This window comes from Mustela nivalis (genome assembly GCF_964662115.1).
Source record: "Mustela nivalis genome assembly, chromosome: 9".
NCBI classification, from domain to species: Eukaryota; Metazoa; Chordata; class Mammalia; order Carnivora; family Mustelidae; genus Mustela; species Mustela nivalis.
The window spans coordinates 54,888,926-54,909,016 of record NC_139028.1 but is presented as its reverse complement, the minus strand read 5'-3'; the positions used below and the strand labels follow the sequence as shown (position 1 = coordinate 54,909,016).

Sequence of the window (20,091 nt, the reverse complement as noted above, 5' to 3'; positions counted from 1 at the left end):
AGAAGGACAAAAAGCACGGAGGATCATACATGGGAAGTTTAATGAGCCTGACCTACAAGGGAAACATACTATTTCCACCCACATTCCACCACCTAAAACTCGGTCATGTGAACACATCTAACGACAAGCCAGAAGTGGAAAGCATAACTTTGGAGCAGCTGAGGCCTGCAGAGCTTCCCAGTGCGCACCCAGCATGGCTCTGCAGTCTGGTCTACAAGCAGAGAAGGTGGAGAACTAAAACAGTTTCCGTTTGGCTGTTGCCAGGGTGGACAAATTTTAAGAGAGGAAGAAAACAAATCTGTTCCTTTTACCTCCATGCCAATGAAGCTACCGACAAAAGATGGAGTCATTCACCAGTGTTGCCACTAGGTGGCACTTTAAGCCTTTGGATTTCCCAAGTTTCCATCTGGGATGCTTTTCAGTGAAGCAGGATAAAAAGATTATCCAGTCCTCCCAACAGAGATATAAATGGCCTTATTCTTCCTGGCCTTACCCAAAGAGAGGGTCTGGGCCTGCCTTCTCCTGAGAAAGATTAACAACCAAGAGTAAAGAGAAGTCAGAGCTGTTAAGCAGGACGTAGAAGACGTCTGCAGGAGGCAGAGACCTCGAGCCCTCCAGGCCTGGCCAGAGTTCCAGGGCTGCCCTGAAGGCTCAAGGCTTGTCACCTCACACTAACTCCATTCCCTCATCTGTGAAGTGAAGACTATAACACTACTGGGGAGTGTAATGCAGGTCCTTGGCTTTTCAAACACTTACACAAACACCCTCTACCCTGTCCCCACGTCCCACCAAGGTCAGCCTTAGGCATTACTGGTCCCACTCTGCAGTTGGGGAAACTAAGGGACTACAGTGAAAATGAACTTGCCCAGGATCACAAGGCATTGGGGGCAGATGCAGAACTTGTGACCTCTTCCACTGCATTCTGTAAATCACGGCCAATGCTTTGACTCCATGGCTCTTTACTACCACATAAGAAAGTAAGCAGGACAAGTAAGGTCATTACTATATTCTCTTCAGAGAGGAAAAAACTGAGCTTGGGGGGGGGTTGATCAACCTGCCCATTTTGGCAGGGCTACAACTATGATTCACATTTCTAGATTTCCTCATAAAAGAGGCGTTTTTAAACCTTAACACAAAAGACTACTATTGGCCAAAAGGGCTGATTCTCTGCACTCGCTGCCACACTGAGTATAAATATTTATGTTCTTCTTAGATGTTTAGAAAAGACCTTTTTCTTCTCTTCCATCAGATATGACCCTGTAATTTTGGCCGATGTTGAGATTAGCCCTGCCTTTTACATGCTTTAGTTGAAGCTTTTGTCAACCATGTGAATACCAAAAAAAGGAAAACAAGAAAGCTGTTAACAGCGGCTGAGGAAAAAGCAGGTAATAGAACAGGCAGCCAGGCTTCCACTGTCTCTCTAAGAAGCATGTGGCACAGAGCAGTGGTTCTCAAACTGAGCTCCAGCCGTGGCCCAGCTGCCCCCGCCACCTCAGCAAGTGTCGGTGGAGCTGGGCTGTTTTTCAAGCCCTCCCCTCAACCCCGGTGGTTCTGAGGATCAGCCAGGATGGAGGACCATTCTACGCTCCAAGACAAGTTCACAATTTGTTCCTATGTTTGAAAATTGTACCTTAGCCGAAAGGAAATAAAAATCTCACTCAGAAAAAAATGATGGTGGCCTTGCAGACCCCGCCACCCCAGAACCCCTCACACCACCCAGCCCCGGTCAACCCCACTGTGTTCTTTGACATCGCCTTGATCAGCGAGCCCTTGGGCCGTGTCTCCTTGGAGCTGTTTGCAAATTCCAAAGACAGCAGAGAACTTTTTCACTCTGAACACTGAGGAGAAAGATTTGGTTCTAAAAGTTCCTGCTTTCACAGGATGATTCCAGGGTTTCTGTGCCAGGGCGGTGTCTTCATGGCCATTAACGGCCCTGGAGGCAAGTCCATCTATGGGGAGAAAACTGGTGATGAGAATTTCATCCTGAAGCATATGGCTCCTGGCATCTTGTCCACAGCAACTGCTGGCCCCAGCACAACCAGCTCCCAGGTTTTCATCCACACAGCTGACTCAGGGTTGGGTGGCGAGCGTGTGGTCTCGGGTAAAGTGAAAGAGGGCACGAATATTGTGCAAGGCATGGAGCGCTTTGGGTGCAGGAAGCTCAAGACCAGCGAGAAGATCGCCATCACTAACTGTGGACAAACCTGATGCATCTGACTTGTGTTTTACCTTAACTAGCAGACCATTCCTTCTGCGGCTCAGGAGGGCACCCCTCACCCCCATCTGCTCGAAATATCCCATAGTCCTTGCGCTCTCCCCGCACCTCTATGGGTCCCACGTTCTCCTTACTCCCATCAAAGTCCAGCTGCACTGCAGAATTAAGTTTATGATTATGAAATAAAAACTAAACAAGAAGAAGAAAGAAAGAAAGAAAGAAAGAAAGAAAGAAAGAAAGAAAGAAAGAAAGAAAGAAAGAAAGAAGGAAGGAAGGAAGGAAGAACATCGAACTGACCTAAAACTCAGCTACAAGTATTAGTGGTAGAGCAGGGAAATCACTGAATACCCAACAGGACTTGGACCTTCCTCAGACTCCAGATGAAATAGAAAAAAGTTCACAGCTAAAGAGGGGATTGTGTTCTCTGACCACAGGATTTTCAGATCCTGCTAATAGTTACCGGTGCCTCGCACGTGAAAGACACTACGGTGGAGACTGTTGGTATTTTAGTTCTTCTTACGACCACCATGCGGAGACAGCAGTGCTCCCATTTGATCAATGAAGAGAACACACTCTCAAAAATGGTCAAGGGCCTGACTCACTCCACGCTTATGAGTAACAGGGTTGTTTTCCTCCAAGTGTTAGAAATAATAATACTCACCCTTGCCTGGCCCTTTGCCAGTAGCTATATCTATGATTTCTAATCATCACACCGACCTTGGAAAGCAAGGAAATTCGAACTCCCACTCTCCAGGTGAGAAAACCAACACTTGGAAAAGTCCCATTCCTCTTCCAGTGGCATCCCTGGGGAAAGACAGCTGCAGAGTTCGGCACAGGTCAGCCTGGTCTGTGCTGAGTGCAATGTGGCAACGCCAGGCCCAGGACCGCCACTCTCATCGCATTGGGCTTGTTCCCATCTCCCACCGTCTTCCAGCTTGCTCTCAGCACTAGGTGTGCGCTCACACAGGAGCAAAGGTAAGGCCCCTGCACGGAGTCGTGGCCCTGCTCCTAGAGAGGCTAGTAATAAAGTCAGGCCACCCCTCTTCCTGTTCCCTCAGGCCATTGTGTGGGCAAGAGAGGCTTTTCTTACAATGTTCTGGCAGCAGCCGAGACCCAGGCCTGTGCCAAGGTGATTCAGATTCAGCCTGAGTTCTGGGCTACTGTTCAAATGCGTCCCGAGTTTCTCTCGGCCATTTTATCCCCTGCCCTGCATTGAAGTCCTGTTGTTATGGACAGAATTGATTAAGAGATCAGATTCTGAGCAGCTTTCTGCACCCAGGCTTCGGGCGTCCAGGGGCCCCCTGGGAACAGCACTGACCGTCCACCACGGGCCCTCAGGCGGGGGCCTGCTCCCTGCCAGGAGAAAGGCCAGCCACACAGAGCTGAAAAGACGCACACTCCCTCCTGCTGCTGTCGGGAGCCCTTTGTCTTATCTTCAGCGTGAAACCTCACTCTGCCATCGCTCCTCTATGAACCAGCTCATGCGAAGGGACTGGTTCGTCACCGATGGAGTCATGGTGGGGGGATGGGCCCTTCTCAGTGCCAGAACTTCCCATGACCTTTCACACCCTGAGATGAAAATCTAGGGGCATCCAGAGCCCTTCCTCACTGGATGCAGAGAAGGGAGGGGACTGGGAAGTCCCAGCTCTCTGCTGAGGTCTCTTTGGGCAATAATGGCAACCATAATAGTTGCCCTTTAGAAGGGATCTTTGTACAATGCTAGGGTCTCTGTATATGTCACCCGCAGCACCATGTGATATCATCATTGCCATGCAACAGAGGGGAAAACTGAGGTTCTGGTTTAGTAATCTGCCCAAGGGCACACAGCTAAAAGAGAAAGGCAGGAACGGTCAGCTCTGTCGGACTAGGGAGGCTCCAAAAATGCCCCTCAACATTCAGACCACCTGACTCGTGTAGCCAGGACCCACCCCCAGTGGGTCGTACCAGAAGGTGGGCAGAGACTAGGACAGACAGGAACAAGAAATAAATTAGAAACATCAAGGGAGCTGCTCCCCCTGAAAAGTAAGGAGCCCCAGTCATAGTCGGCTCGGGCTTGTGGACCAAAGTCCACAGACTGGGTGGCTCAAACAACAGACATTTATTTCTCATAGTTCTAGAGGCTGAAAGTCCAAGATCAGGGTGCCAGTGAGGTCGTGTCCTTGGTGAAGGTGTTTCTCCTGGTTTATGGACAGCTGTCTTCTTTTTGTGTCTTCACATGACTGAAAGAATGAGCTAGCTCTCTGGACTTTTCTGATAAAGGCACGACCCCCATTCATAAGAGCTCCACTCTAAGGACCTCATCACCACCTAAAGGCCTTCCCCTTGAATGCTAGCCGTTCTAATGGGTGTGAGGTATTTCACTATAGTTTTGATATCCATTTCCCTGATGTTTAGTGGTGTTGAGCTCCTTTTCACATACCTGTTGGCCACTTGTGTGTCTGGAGAAATATGTGTTCAGGTCTTTTGCCCATTTTTAAATTGAGCTATTCGTTGTTTTGTTATTGACTTCTTGGAGTTCCTTACATATTTTGGATATTTACCCCTTACCAGATGGATTGCTTGCAAATATTTTCTCCCATTCCATAGTTGCTTTTTTACTGTGTTGATTTTTTTTTTCTGTGCAGAAGTTTTTTAGTTTGATTCAGATTCTATTTCTGTAAAAAATGCCATTGAAAATTTGATAGGGATTGCATTAAATTTGTAAATTGTCTTGAGTAGTATAGACATTTTAACAATATTAATTCTTCTGGCTCATGAATACAGGGTATCTTTCCATTTATTTGTATCCTCTTCAATTTCTTTCATCAAAGTCTTATAGTTTCCCCTGTACACATCTTTCATTTCCTTGGTTAATTTTATTCCTATGTATTTTATTCTTTTTATGCTATTATAAATGAGATTATTTTCTTTTTTAGATGGATAGTCCACTGTTAATGTATAGAAACACAACTGATTTTCATATGTTGATTTTGCACCCTGTAGTTTTATAGAGTTTGTTTATTAGTTTTAACAGGTTTTTTTGGTGGAGACTTTAGGGTTTTATATATATACATTTACTTCATCTGCAAATAGAAAGAATTTTACTTCTTTTCTGATTTAATATCTTTTCTTTCTTTTTCTTGCCTGATTGCTCTAGCTGAGACCTCCAGTAGTATGTTGAACAGGAGTGGGGAAAGTGGGCATCCTTGTGTTGTTCCTGATCTTAAAGGAAAAGCTTTTAGCTTTTCGCTGTTGAGTATGATGTTAGCTGTGGGTTCATCATTTATCACCTTTATTATGTTCAGGTATGTTTCCCTCTATACCTAGTCTGTTGAGAGTTTTCATCATAAGAGGATGTTGAATTTTTCCAAATGCTTTTTCTGCATCTATTAAATGATCATATGATTTTTATCCTTCATTTTGTTAATGTGGTTTATCACATTTATTGATTTGCATATCTTGAACCATCCTTACATTCCTGGAATAAATCCCACTTGTTCATGGTCTATGATCCTTGTAATATACTGGTGACTTCAATTTGCTAATGAGGATTTTTTGCATTTATATTCTTTAGGGATGTTGGCCTATAATTTTCTTTTCTTTTAGTGTCATTATCTGGTTTTGGTATGTGGGTAATGCTGACCTCATAAAATGTGGCTGACTAGACTGCATGCTCAAGAAGGGCCATAGGTTGTACCTGTAGTTGGCTGGGACCACAGATTGGATTCCATGCAGGCTTCTGGCTATGCTCTCCTGTTGGGTGAGGTTGCTAGTCAAGATTCTTCATGGGATGAGGCTGCAGACTATGCTTAGCAATCAACCTAGGCTGGGCAGAGACTGGGCAAGGTTCGTGCCCAGGCTCCCTGGATGGGTGAGGCTACAAGCTGTGCTCTGCAGTTAGGTAGGGCTGGTGTCTTGGCTCCCTGCCCAAGCAGTTGGTAAACTCAGCTCCAAGACTGCCCAACACCTCTGGCCAGGCTCTCTCATTGAGCAGGGCTGGAAGCTAAGCTCAGTAGTTGGACAGAGCTGCTAGCTTGCCACCCTATCTGGGCAAGACCATAGAATAACATCTACAGCTGCGATAGCCCATTGGCTGGGAACCCAAACTGGGTGGAACTGCTAACTGAGCTCTAACTTGAGTCCAAAGTGGGCCTTTTGGGCAGCATCCCAGAATGCTGGGGAAGCGGGATGTCCACCTTGGGTTCTCTCTTCCCACAGGGAAAACTGCAGGCCCAGGGATGTCCTCTAGGTGGCGTGCTATGCTGGCCTGGGAGAGGGGTAATGTAGTCAAAGAGAAACAGCAGCATAGTCAAGAGGTGCTGAAGGCAAGAACAGGATGAGAAGGGCAGGTGAGTCTTCAGGGTTGTCAAATTCAATGACTGGTGGTCATATAAAGAGGCAGGATTCTCATCCCAAGGCGTCTTTGATTCTACTTAAAGCAGAGGTTGGAAGTGCAGAGAATCTGGTAGCAAGGAAGGACAGAGTCTTGCCAGTAGCAAAGAGGGCTAGCAATTTGTTCCCAGGATAAATGTGTGAGACCCTATATGTGAGACAGGTAGTCCCAGAGGTCAAGCTCAGCACCCTCAGACACTGCGCATGCGCGGGACTTTCCTCTCCTGTCCCACACAGATCGCCCCAGAGGTACCACACAGTGCCTGCACTCACAAGCTTGAGGTTGAACAAAGAGAAAGGGTACCAGCCCCAGCTAAGTGGGCCAGGCTTCCTAACAGAGCTCCAGACTCCGCGGAGCTTGAGTGGGAGACAGGCTGAAAACCGTGCCATACCCATCAAGCACGCACCAAGGAGTTTAGACCAAAGGCTGCCCCCCTTGAGCAGGCTTGCCGGCTTTCCCCCCACCAGGGGGTACCAACCCGTCAGTAGTCGTGCCTCTTGGTGAGGAGCAGTTTCCGGCGGCGCTGCCAGGGTTGGATCTTACTGGCCCAGACGCTGAGCGCAGCTGTATGCGATGAGGTTCAACAAGGGCCTGGGATGGCAAATACTCAGCCGCAACACTGCGCGGGGTGCGCCTCCCTCCGGCCACCCCGGACTTGAACTGAACTGCTCCCGCCACTTTAGCCTTTTTGGCTACTGAGAGCCCCTCCTTCAAATTGTGGACAGCTTCTAGGGTTTTTATTGTATCTGTACTGAGTCCCTTTCCTAGAATTCCCTGAAATAAATAAATACCTGTGGTTTGCTTACCTACGTCTTGTTTCAAGCACAAAAAACCACTTCGTGTGGCACAAAGAATAGGATTAATTTTTAGTTGCCACAGTGGTCATTATTTTATCAGTTTCCTAGGGCTGTTGTGAGAAAGTACCATAAACTGGGAAGCTTAACGCAACAGAAATTTATTATCTCGCCGCACCGGGGGCTAGAGGTGTGACATCAAGGTGTTGGTACGGACACACTGTCTCTGAAGTTGCTAGAGGAAGATCCTTCCTTGCCTCTTCAAGCTTCTGGTGTTTGATGTATAGTCCTTGGTTCTTCTTAGCTTGCACATGCATCAGTGCAGTCACACAGCTTCTTTCCTCTTCATGTCATCACACGCTATCTTCCTCTGTCTGTATCTATCTGTGTCCCAAGTTCTCCTTTTTATAAAGATGTCAGTCGTATTTGAATAGCTCCCGCCCTAGTGACCCCATTTTAACTGCATTACCTCTGTAAAGACCTTATTTCCAAATAAGGTCACATTCTGAGGGTCTGGGAGTTAGGACTTCGACATATCTTAGTGAGGGGACACAATTCAACCCATAATATTTATTATGGGTAGTAAGTGGATATTGAGCCGCTTGCCAGGAGTCTAGCCACATATCCATTCTCTTTCTTTCTCCTCCCTCCCAATCCCTTACGTTCCATTGGAAAATAAAAATGATTTTTCTCAATTTGGAATATGTTTGTAGGAACATTACCTTTTTTTAAAAAAGATTTGAGAGAGAGCACAGGGTTGGGGAGGGGCAGAGAGAGGATCCTCAAGCAGACTCCCTATTGAGCACTGGCCATCCCAGGACCCTAAGATTATGACCTGAGCCAAAATCGAGAGTTGGCTGCTTAACCAGCTGAGCTCCAGGTGCCCCTAGGAATATCACCTTTTGAAAGTGGGGGGAAAAACAACTGCCTACACCCTTCATTTAGGAACAAAACTGTCAAGTACTTTGTGACATCTCTTAGATTATGTTGCTTTGTTTCTTCACTTCCTTATTGACACTGAACATTTCGTTGTGTCAACTGCTCACCGGTAGGCTCATTAAGAACAGGGTTTCTAGGGACACCTGGGTGGCTCAGTTGGTTAAGCGGCTGCCTTTGGTTCGGATCATGATCCCGGAGTCCTGGGATCGAGTCCCACTTTGGGCTCCTTGCTCAGCAGGGAGCCTGCTTCTCCCTCTGCCTCTGCCTGCCTCTCTGTCTGCCTGTGCTTGCTCACTCTGACAAATAAATAAATAAAATTAAAAAAAAAAAAAGAACAGGGTTTCTAGTTATTGCTCATCTCACAGAAGAAAATTCTGGTCACACTCTATACATGGGACAAATGACTGAAAGCATGTTACAATATCCTTAATGCCTGCCACCAAATGCACTGCTCTGGACAAAACAGCTCTGCTCTTTTGGTTTGATAAAATTACTAGTATGGTTGTTATTCCATACACATAATTCCTGCCACAATTGGAGTGCTCACGGAAAGGGGCTTTCTTTGCACAGTAAGTTCTTAACAAATAGTGTCATATGATCATATGGGCAATTGGCAGGTTTGGGGAGAAGGCCAAATGTGTGGATGAATGAGAAGTTTCTTTTTCATCTCTAAAGCACTATAAACTTCATCCAGTAATCATTTATTACATGTTACTATTTCCAAATTCCAGAAAGTGATAAGAGTGCAGAGACTCCCAATAGAGGAAGCAGAGGAATAACAACTGTCATAACAGTGTAATTAATTGCTATAAGAAGATAAGCCTGGGGTTTGGGAGTATCATAGATGATCCCAGTGTAGAGGTGCTTAATTGATCTAGGGAAGCTAAAGAAGTCAAGACTTCAGCTGAGAATAATAGGTTTAGCAGAAATTAGCAAGCAGAGAAAATGAGGAGTAAAATCTAGGTATAAGTAGGGCAGGAATAAATTCATGGAAGTGATATGGATGTGGAGTATTCAAGCAACTATCTATAATTAGCACTAAATTCCTGAAACACAGGTAGTATAAAGGACTGGTAAGTGAGACCAGAGAGGCTGGCGGGAGCTACATGTTTAAGCTGAGGACTTTGAATTTCACCTTGGAAGTGACAGGGAGCTACTGAAAGAATTTGAAGAAGGCGATGATGGCACTAAAGTGGTTTTTTAGAAATAATAGCTCGGGGAGCGATGGTAAAGATGGATTAAAGGATCGTGACTTCATAGACAAGAGAGTCATTGGGAAATCCTTACGCTAGGTTAGGTGGGAGGTGATGAGAGCCCAAACTAAGGAAGCGACATTGGCAAAGGAGTGTGGAGAAGACACACAAGAGTGGTTTAGAATAACATCCTTCAAACAGCAGGCCTAGCTCATTAGTGAGTCATAAAACCCATAGAGTGGATAATAGCCAGGTTTTATTAAATAGAAAAGAAAATATCAGTGTTTCACATAGCTCCTAGTAAGAATCTGCGCTTTGTAAAATATTGTTTTCAATTATCTATTAAAATAGATAATTGAATATTAATATAGATAATAATCTAATAATATCTGAATTACTAAATGTGCGAGTGTTTATACAGATATGAGCTTACATAAGTAGGGAATGGATATATTGAGACATAACATAAGATGGGGTTTTTCTCAAGGTGATGAAGAACAGTATTTGAGACTTACTGACTTAGAAGCTAGAACGGACCAGGCTCAGATAACTGCTTGGTCAGGACAAGAGCTGCTGCAAGAACAGTCTGGCCAGGCTGACGGTGGGCTACTCCGGTTATGTATGTGCTCAATTTTGGACGTACAACTGGAAGAGCTTATGAGCCCTCCAAGTGTAGTTGTCTAGGAAATAGGTGGGGAAATGGGTCTAGGATGGACGAAAGAAGCCAAGCAGGCCTAGATTTGGGGGTCCTTGGTGGATCAGTGATAGCTGGAGCCTTGGGATGGCGGAAGTCCACCATCCCTGGGCAAGAAGGTGTGGAGTATGAAGAGGAAAGGGCGGAAATGGGAGGAGCCAGGGGCACAGAGTGGATGGGAGTTCCAGTAAGAAGCAGGCATGGCCAGGAAGTTAGGAGAAAACCAAAAGAAAATCATATGCTACAAACCCAAGGAGGAAAGCTTTAGCAAGGTGGAGCCCAGTTCTTGAGATGCAGCTCAGAGGCCAAAGAAGCTGAAGGCTGAAGACCCCATGGTTGATGACTGGGACTTCAGTGAGAGCAATTTGGGGAAACACTAGACAGAAGTAGAGCGACCATCTGTATCACTTTGCCCAGGACCGAGGGGCTTCTTGGAACTTTCAGGGCTAAAACCAAGACAAGACAGTCCCCACACAAACTGGGGTGGTTAGAACCCCAAATAGGCAAGGTTTAAACAAGTAGGTGAGGTGGAGGCAAAAAGCATGGATTCTTTTCCTGAAAGACTCAACTCTAAAGAGCAGAAGATAGAGTAATATCTAGAGGAGAGTTTCCACTTCTTTATTCTTCCTCGTTCTTATTTTTAAACCATACGAAAGGTTTATTTCTAGGAGGAGAGGTACAAGTGAGGGAGAGGCTGAAGAAACAGATGACTAAAGATGTGATGCAGCAACATTTTGTTCTCATGAAGGGGGAAGGGAAAGCATGCTGAGCCTCAAAGGCAGAAGAAGGTCCTGCCTGCTGGAGAGAAAAACCGTGAAAGAAGGGCTGGGAAATAGAGGGAGATAACAACAGATGCTCTCCAACTTGTTGGGATGTGGGAGTGAAGAGAGGGCTAGGACAGAGGCTTGAATGGAGATGAGCAAAGGCTTAGGACAGCTATTTAAAGGATGCAGGAAGACACTCCAACACATTCCAGGCACCAGGGGCTGAGGTGGGGAATCATGAATATGCAGCATATAGTGTACTTACTAGTACCAACTAGGTTAAGATCAGTAGCCTGTCCAAAGTCATAAAATTACCAGTGTATTATATTTCTGATTTTTTTAAATATTTCTGATCTTTAAAAGTATCTACCATTGTACCTAAAACAAACAAACCAACAAACAAACAAAAACTCCACAACCCCTCAGGTGGCCAAACAAGAGAAAAAAATTCTTCCTAACAAGCTGCACTAGAAAATGACATACAAGGGGCGCCTGGGTGGCTCAGTGGGTTAAAGCCTCTGCCTTCGGCTCAGGTCATGATCCCAGGGTCCTGGGATCGAGCCCCACATCGGGCTCTCTGCTCAGCAGAGAGCCTGCTTCCTCCTCTCTCTCTCTCTCTGCCTGCCTCTCTGCCTACTTGTGATCTCTGTCTGTCAAATAAATAAATAAAATCTTAAAAAAAAAAAAAAAGAAAATGACATATGAGAGGAGGCAACAATACCATCAGCCTTTGGCAGGACTATTATTAACGGCTGCTACTTATGGTATTACAGCAGGTGGCATGACCATGGTCAGACACACAGGTGCTCAGCAGGGAAGGCCATGTGGGGAGAAGAGGAATCAGACATGGGGCAATTTGGAGCCTACGTAGTGACCAAGCACACGTTCTCGGCATCCTGGATAACAGGGTGGGTTGGAATCTTGACGCAATGCCCAGCCATGGAGGCCTGCTACTAGAAACCAGACCTTCCCTCTTGGTGGGTATTTACACTTTCCCTATGCCAAATCCCCACTATAACTCGTTGTGAAGATTGTTATCCATTTTTGCCAAGGGGAAGACTGTGTCTCAATACCATTAAGTACTTGTCCACCTCGCTTAAGTTGCACAGATAAGATATAACTAAGTTGATTGATCTAACCCCTCCCTTCAGCCTTCTTCTCACCTATAACGAGGATAGTAACAACACCTCAGCACAGGCCTTTGAAAGAATTAAATGAGACCAGAGCTGTGAAAGTACCAAGCACCCCACAGATGCTGTTTCTATATTTGTCTAGCGTAGTGGTTCTCAACTGGCAGCCATCTTGCCCCTCAGGGGACACGTGGTAATGGAGATGTTCTTGTTGCGACTAGGGGAGTGTTCTTGTTATCTAGTGGGTAGAGGCCAGGGATGCTGCTAAACATTCTATTATGCTCAGGACAGCCTGCATAACAATGAATTATCTCGTGCAAAATGTCAATAGTGGTGAGGTTGAGAACCCTTGATGGTAGCAGAACGCAGGGGACTGAGAACCATACACACAAGCAAAGCACATCAGAGCCTTGCAAGCAGCAGCAGGTCTCACTGTTAGGGTACTTGCAGATCTGGATCTTGGGCCCATTACTTGCTTTTAACAAGTTACTTAACCTGTCTGAGGCCCTCTTTTCAAACGGGGATAATAAGAGCACCTACCTCATGGCACTGTTTAGAAGCTCAGGGCCAGCACATGGAAACACACAGTGTTGGTATTATCATTGTTCATGAAAGGCATGGAAAAATAGTGGGAGAAGGACAGTTTGTTTTACTGAACTCGGTAAAAAGAAAGAAGAAATTAAGAAAGAAACATTGTGAGGCGTCCGGGTGGCTCAGTAGGTTAAAGCCTCTGCCTTTGGCTCGGTCATGATCCCAGGGTCCTGGGATTGAGCCCCACGTGGGGCTCTCTGCTCAGCGGGGAGCCTGCTTCCCCCTCTCTCTCTGCCTGCCTCTCTTCCTACTTGTGATCTCTGTCACATAAATGGGTAAAATCTTAAAAAAAAAAGAAAGAAAGAAAGAAAGAAACATTGCAGTGACTGCCAGCCTTAGTAATTGTCACAGGGTTGTTAATGTTTTCCTCCTGTGAAATTCTACCCTGGATAATAGTCCTCACAAAGTAGTTCAGAGAAATTAAATGACAGTTGAATAATATTCTGCCAACACAATGGAATTAATCATTTTTTATCACTTTCAAAGAAATCAGAGAGACACCAAGTTTCTGGAATTGGAAAAGTTCTCATCATTAACAAGACTCATTGCTATATTTCTTGTGGTGCTAACTGAAGAAAGGTTTTATACAGAGTAAAGAGACTCAGTAATAGCCCTTAAAGCTGTCTGCCATGACTTGATACCCATTTGTTTCTTGACAAATTCCTTTCTGAAAATATCACAGCACTTAGATTTGTACAAACATTAATCTGGATTTTAACGTCTTTTGTAGTAACACGGGGGTTTCTACTTTCACTCATGTAGATATTCTTAGAATCTGCCTTGAACCAAGGCAGCTCTCTTTGCAATGTCATTAATCAGTAAATGACATCTCCTTACACTTCCTGAATGTTGGCCTTCATGCATTTTCATGGCAGGTCTGCAGAACTAAAGGGCTCCTTCTTTTCTTTCCAGCTGCTCACTCCCCACCCAGTCTTTCCTGCTCTGTCCCTCAACCATGCTGATGATGTCATGTGTTCCGCCACATCATGGCCGGTTAAAACATTTATCTGACTTTTCCCCCAAACGTCTCTCAAATGACAGATCAGACCCTTCCGAGCTTCTTCAGATTCCATCAATCAAACCTGTTATTTAGGGAACAGAGACTCCTTAGGAAACTTGTACCCTCACCATTCCCTTCCATTGGGAAAGTGTGGGTATAGGGAGTGAGGACACCAGGGAGACAGAAACCAAGCAAGGAGGAACTGGGGTGGCGAGTGGAACAGGAGGAGAAAGGGGAGACAGCGTTTACAGCTTGTAGGGGAAAGGGCAATCACCAGGCATCAGCCCAAAGAGAGCATGAGACTCACAACTCTAATGGCTTCGGTATGTACAAACTATTGACAAGTGTATATAAAATAGGTATATGTGCAGAACCAGTTAAGCAGCCCCAAGTTTTAAATATTTCCCCTCAGAGCTACCCAGCAAGCTATGAAGAAATGATAAGAGAAGGAATATTATGCCCTTCCTCTCTTATAAGGAAACTTAGATACAAAGAGGTTATAACTTGCCCAGTGCCACCTTAGCAAAGTGGTTGAAGAATGGGAAAAGGAGAGAAACGGACCCCCAGGTTTGCCAAATTTAAGCCACCTACATCAAGAAAAGCTGACAGAAAAAAAAAAAATATATATATATATATATATATATATATCGCGAGAGCAACAAGAGACCAGAGAAACAGAAGGAAAGTAAGCAACAGCACTGGTAAGAGTGTTAAGAAATGGAAGAAGGATAATGAGATGGGAAGAAGAGAGCAGAACACTTCCAGTGTCAGAGAAGAGTCCCCCGCACAAGGACCAACACAGCGGAGGTCGGCGGTGGACCACTGGCCTCCTGTCCTCAATAACACAGCAAGGCAAGAAGACCAAAGCGAAAACCATCCTCTAAGAAAACACCCCAATCAATAACGTATCTTCGCTCCAGGCTTTTCAATATAGGCTTTAATTCATAATGCACTCAAAGGGGAAGGAAAGGAAGGGACCAGAGCACTGTTGGGAAGGGGCAATTAAACTAAACACACTGACCTTTCGCTGAAAAGTTGGAGAAGTGTCCGGTGGCTACAGAAGCCACCGCTTGCCCCTTCCACCATGCCCACCCCATTTCCCAAAGCCCAGCTTGGTTTCTTGGTTGCCGGGTCCAGTAAGAATCTACCAACGGCTTTTTTATGGCTTTCTTTCTTTCTTTCTTTCAATACTTGAAGCTATAATTAAAACAACCCCCAACTGCTCTTCATCTTTTTCTTAAGTTTCTTTTATTAATTGAATATTTTAAAACCCCGTCTCATCTCCACGTGCACTTTCCAGCGTTCTTAGGCATAGGAGAAACCCGGAGGCGGGAGCTCCCCCACAGCAGTCTCAAAACCCGCAACGGCACCTCTCCCTTAGTCCCGGTGCGCCCCCTCCTCCCCGGGCGCCCCTTCCCAAACCCCGTCCGGTCTCCAGAGGCTGGAGTAAGCCGTGCGGCTGTAGCCCGCGCTGTAATCGTAGGACACCTGATGCGGCGGCGGTGGCGGGGGCAGTGCGCAGTCTGAGAAGAAGGGGGCGAAAGACGCCAAGAGGCCGGGCGCATCCTCGCCGCCGGGAGAGTCCGCCGCAGTGGGGTACAGGGGGCGCAAGGGCTCGTTCAAGGTCAAGCCGCCGCGGGGGGCGGCCAGCGGCGGTTTCTTGGTCGGAGGGCAGCCTGGGGCGCTCCAGGACTCGGAGTACAGTAGGCTCCCCACCATCGCCGGTGGAGGCTCAAAGAGACCAGGCTCCAGCTCCGGAGGACCCCGCAAGACGGCGGCTCCCGTGGGAAACACATCGAGAGGCTCCGCGGCGAGCAAGACACTCGCCTCGGTGCCGGCGCCGTAGTCGGGACCCAGCAGCTCGAAGAACTCCACGGCTTCCGCGCCCGCGCCCTTCTCCAAATCGCCCAAGCTCACGCCGGGCCCCGACGGGCCGCAACCGCTGCCGCCCGCCCTGGACGGCTCGGTGAAGAAGGACGGGGGCAGGTTGCGGGCTCGCAACGGGACCTTCCTGGCGCCGGGGACTGCCGTACCTCCCGCGGAGCCGGCCGCGTCCCCTCCCGAGCCCCCAGCGCCCGCTCCACCGAGCCCGGCCACCCGCGCCGCCACCGAACCCCCGGCCCGCTCGTCGCCCCCGGGGACGTGGCGCAGCGAGTCGAAGAGCGCGGCGAGGCTCCGGCTCTGCAGGCTGGCGGCAGCCGCGGCCTGCGATGCCTCCCGCCGAGGAGCCGCCTTGCCGTGGGGCGGGACCGCGACGGTCTGGGCGCCCGGGGCGGCGAGCGGCCGCTTGGCCGGTGTATCCGCAGCGCCTGGAGAGGGCGGGCCGGGGGCCGCGGTGCCCATGAGGCCGCTGCAGCGCTTGATCTGCTTCTGCAGGTACTTGCGGTGGTTCACCTTCCGCTTCGACTTGCCGGGCTTGTCCAGTGCCAGCTTGATGTTGCTGGACGCCGAGTCGATGAAGCTGAGCAGGTCGCGGGTGGCCTCGCGCACGTCCCCGCCCTCGGCGCCCGCCAGCAGCGCGCCCGCTGGTGTCCCGGTCTCATCATCCTCGAAACAGCAGCCCTTGTCCAGGGCTCCGAAGGCGCCCCCCAGCCCGTCCGGGGAGCCCCCGAAGCCGAAGGGGACGAACGGGTGCGTGCTGAGGAGCGCCGCCTGCACCGCCATCGCCGCGACTCCCGAGCGGCCCGCCGCGCGGCCGGTGAGCCCCCGGCCGATTCCCGCCCGCGACCCAGGCCCGGCTCCCGCACCCGCGCGGCGCGCGCGGCGCAGCGTCCTCTCTCCGGGCCGGGCTCGGCGCTCGACCTCGCGGGGGAGCTCATTAGGTCTTGTAAGCGAGGGGCGGAGGGAGGGAGTGCGAGGCTACCGCCCCGGTGGCGGAGGGGAGGGGCTTACTTAGCCAGGCCGGGGGCAGGGGTTAGGGGGTCGTTTTTCTAACTTTCGGGGCTTTCTCAAGCTCATCGCTTTAACCCCTTCGTTTCCCTGCGACGTTTCTGTTGGCCTGCTGCAGCAGCACGAGCCGAGGATAAGACGGCCTGTTCTCAAACTCCCGTTCCTGTACCACCACGCTCTGGCTCGGGAGACTCTCCCTGAAGCTGAGAAGGCAAGAGTCCGGAGAGGTGGGTTCAGCCCCCTGCTCTGGTAACCACAGTAGTCACCAGCTCCTGGGGGCTTGCTTATGCCAGGCTCTGTGTGTACATTATCACATTAACTTTTTAACAGTACGTCTTATTAATAGTAAGTGCATATTGTTATCGCCATCTAACAAATGAAGAAACAGCCTCAGAGACGTTTGGTGAGTTGGCCTAAGCCGCATCCAGTCCATTTCAACTCCGAAGCCATTCCTGAGTCCTTGACAGAACCTGTGCTTTCTCTTGGCCCGCTCCTCCTTATCTATGTGTTGAGAGAAGAAAACTGCTCTCTCTTCAAGCCGTAGACCTGCTCTGAAGAAGTCTAACTGGAGTTTTCTGCGGGACTCTCGAGACCGGTGCTCTTTCTTCTACCCTATTTCTATTATACTCTTCTATTACTAGAAGTAACAGTTAGCCCCTAGTAAACTGAAGCATACACTTGGCCCATCTTTTAATATTGTAAATAGAGAGCAGGAGGCAAAGGAGAATGGAGCCCTAAGCTCTAAGCCAGCTGGTGCTTGAGAGAGCACACAAATCCTGTGTGTGTATAAAACTTTCAGCGTCTTAGGACAAAGTATGGATGGGAACCTCTCCCCTACTCACATCCCATTTAAGTTGTCCTCCTGGAACTTCTGTTGCATTTCAATGATTGCCATGAAGTTCACTTGGACCCAGTTTCACCCGGGCATGGAATAGAGAAACTGAGCAATATAGTAGACCATGGAAGATCATTCAGAGAAGATGGGTCTGTTCCCCATTCTGTCGTAGCTCTGCCACTCAGTAGCTCTGTGATTTGGGTTAAAATCCATATTCTGATAAGTACATGGCTTTGGCCAAACCAGCCAACCTCTCTCTGCCTTGATTTACTCATAGTAAATGCAGGTAAGGTTGCCCACCTCATGGGGGCACCTGTCATATTTAAAGGAAACATCCTGTGAAAAATCCTTCTCTGTTGACTCATGCATACCCTGTGTGAGTATTCCCCCTCACTTCTCTAAGACACAAAAAAGTGACTGTATTCCCTCATGTGTCTTTTCTGTCACAGGGTGTTCATGAGTATTCAATGAAATCACATATATCAAGATGCAGCGATAGAAAAGACATATAAGGTGTGTGACACGGTAATCTCTAAATAAGTTATGATGGGGCGCCTGGGTGGCTCAGTTGGTTAAGCAACGGACTCTTGATTTCAGCTCCGTTCATTATCTCAGGGTTGTGAGTGTGCTCCTCGCTCAGCAGGGAGTCTGCTTGAGCTTCTCTCTCTCTCCCTCCTCCCCAAAATAAACGAATAAATCTTTTAAAAGAAATAATTAAGTTATGATAGTTCAGATGCAGAGTCTGCCTCAGGGAGATCCAGATGGTCTCTTATAAAACTTTTTTTTTTTTTTTTTTTTTTTGCTTTCCAATTAAAACTTTCTTAAGTTTTATTTTTCAGGATGTAGCAAGATGGTTTTTGAGCACCCTAAAGGCACAGACTGACCAAAGAGAAGCCAGGTGAGCACTCTCCATTTAGGAGATGAAGTAGACACTTCCCAAGCCAACAGAGCTGAATCAAACTTTTTATTATTTTTTAATTAAGGTGGTTCAGGTATGATGTATCTTTCATTAAACTTACACACAGGATTTTGTCTTCCATCATTAGACTATCTGTTTTACTCTTGGTGACATTTGCACTAAGAAAGTTGTGTGAATTATATTTCTCACCCATCCGATGTGGATGTCAGTACTTACCTTCCCCTTTTTGACAGGACCATTCCATAGGCCTCCAGCTCTGGCAGCTAAGAGCACTCTTTTTTCACCTTCTTTTAACTGAGCAGTACAAATCCCCAGACACAGACAGCACAGGGCTTTACATTTAACTGTTACTTTTAGTCTGAAAAATTTCTCTTAATCTTCAGAGAGTTAACTAAGCCCTAACATAATCATATTCAACATAAGTAGAATATGAAAGGTGTCATATGTAGAAGTCATTTCATTTCCAGATCATTGGAATGTTAAGCTCAGAGCTGATTTGGAATTAGATGAGACCAGGTTCAAATTCTGGCATGCCACTTACTAGGAAAAAGTCCTTGGACAAGTCAGTTTGTCTTCTCGAGGCTCAGTTTTTTGATCTGAAAAAAATGGGAATGGTTATAGCTGTTCTCAGACTCTATGTGCAAAATATATGATATAACAGGAAAATAATACCTCTGAGTCTTTTCTCATCTGTGCAATAAAGACCATTTCAACTCCTCAAAGATTTTGTGAGTTGGTGTTTATGAAAGTTCCCGGTATGAAACAGCAGCTCAAGAAATATCCACTCTTTTGATTCCTTAGGCCTCATCAGTTTCTTACCAACACATCACTCTATAAAATCAGCATCATCTGCCCTTTCCCCCAACAAAGTGACTATTTTCAAATGCAAGAGGGCAGCTCCACTTGCTGGCTATAGAAACTTAGAAAAAGGCAATACAATGTAGCAGAAGGAGAGCTGAAATTAGAGCCTGAGATGAACACTGGAGTCCAGTCCTGCCTTTTATTAGCCAACTGATAATAGAAAAGTCCAATGTACCCATCTATAATATGGAAATAACAGTGTGAACCGATCTGATAAAGGTATTGTGAAAATCAATGAGCTAATGCAAAAGGAAGTTCTTTGTCAACCGTAAAGCTCTATATACACATATAAGGTATTTGTGGCTTAGAAGTTCTGTGGCCTGATTCACAAACAAGTCATTGTAATACGATGCAATACGTGTCTCAGTGAAGTAACTTCAAGGTGCAATAGTTGATGGGATCAGAGGACCCTCAAGTCTGCTTAGAAAAGTCAGGGAAGCCTGATCTGAAAAAAATGGGAATGGTTATACATGAAGCAGAGAAAACAAAAAATGGAAATAAAGATTAAAAGAGATCAAGAAATGTACCAAAGGTACCAAATGCTACCAGAAGGTAGCATTTGAGCTAAGACTTAAATGATGCATTTGGGCATACTGAGCAAGCAAGCTGTATCTGTGGGAACAGCCTGGGCAGAGTCGTGGTCATATGAAAGTAAGGGTGTTTATGGAAAACTATAGATAATAAAGCAACAAAGAACAACTTCTACTTGAAATAACTAGTACCTGAGGCCAAAATAAATCTTTAGATTGACTATATCCAACTAAATTGTACATGGAGACCCCACTTCATGGTCTGAGATGCTTTCCCCCTTGATCTCCTTTCCTTTGGGAAGAGCTCTTTCTGGGATGAAATTAGTTTCAGCGGTCAGTGGCCAGCCCCTGCCAGGCCCATCGGC

General features: G+C 47.0%; 1 protein-coding gene and 1 pseudogene across 2 annotated transcripts; one reads left to right on the top strand and one right to left on the bottom strand.

The window, feature by feature from the left end:
* The first annotated feature begins 1,048 nt into the window (after nt 1–1,048).
* On the top strand, nt 1,049–2,208 carry LOC309841239 (peptidyl-prolyl cis-trans isomerase A pseudogene; annotated as a pseudogene). The gene has a single exon. The product of its transcript is annotated as a peptidyl-prolyl cis-trans isomerase A pseudogene (transcript).
* A 12,713-nt stretch (nt 2,209–14,921) lies between these two features.
* FAM181B (family with sequence similarity 181 member B) lies at nt 14,922–16,486 on the bottom strand. The gene has a single exon (XM_082682895.1). It carries the CDS (start codon nt 16,354–16,356, stop codon nt 15,070–15,072), a length of 1,287 nt encoding a protein of 428 aa, XP_082539021.1. The 5' UTR covers nt 16,357–16,486; the 3' UTR covers nt 14,922–15,069.
* Between the last annotated feature and the right edge of the window lie 3,605 nt (nt 16,487–20,091).

What these genes read in the sequence shown, in the direction of transcription:
- FAM181B (XM_082682895.1), bottom strand. Translation starts at nt 16,356, where the DNA reads ATGGCGGTGCAGGCGGCGCTCCTCAGCACGCACCCGTTCGTCCCCTTC.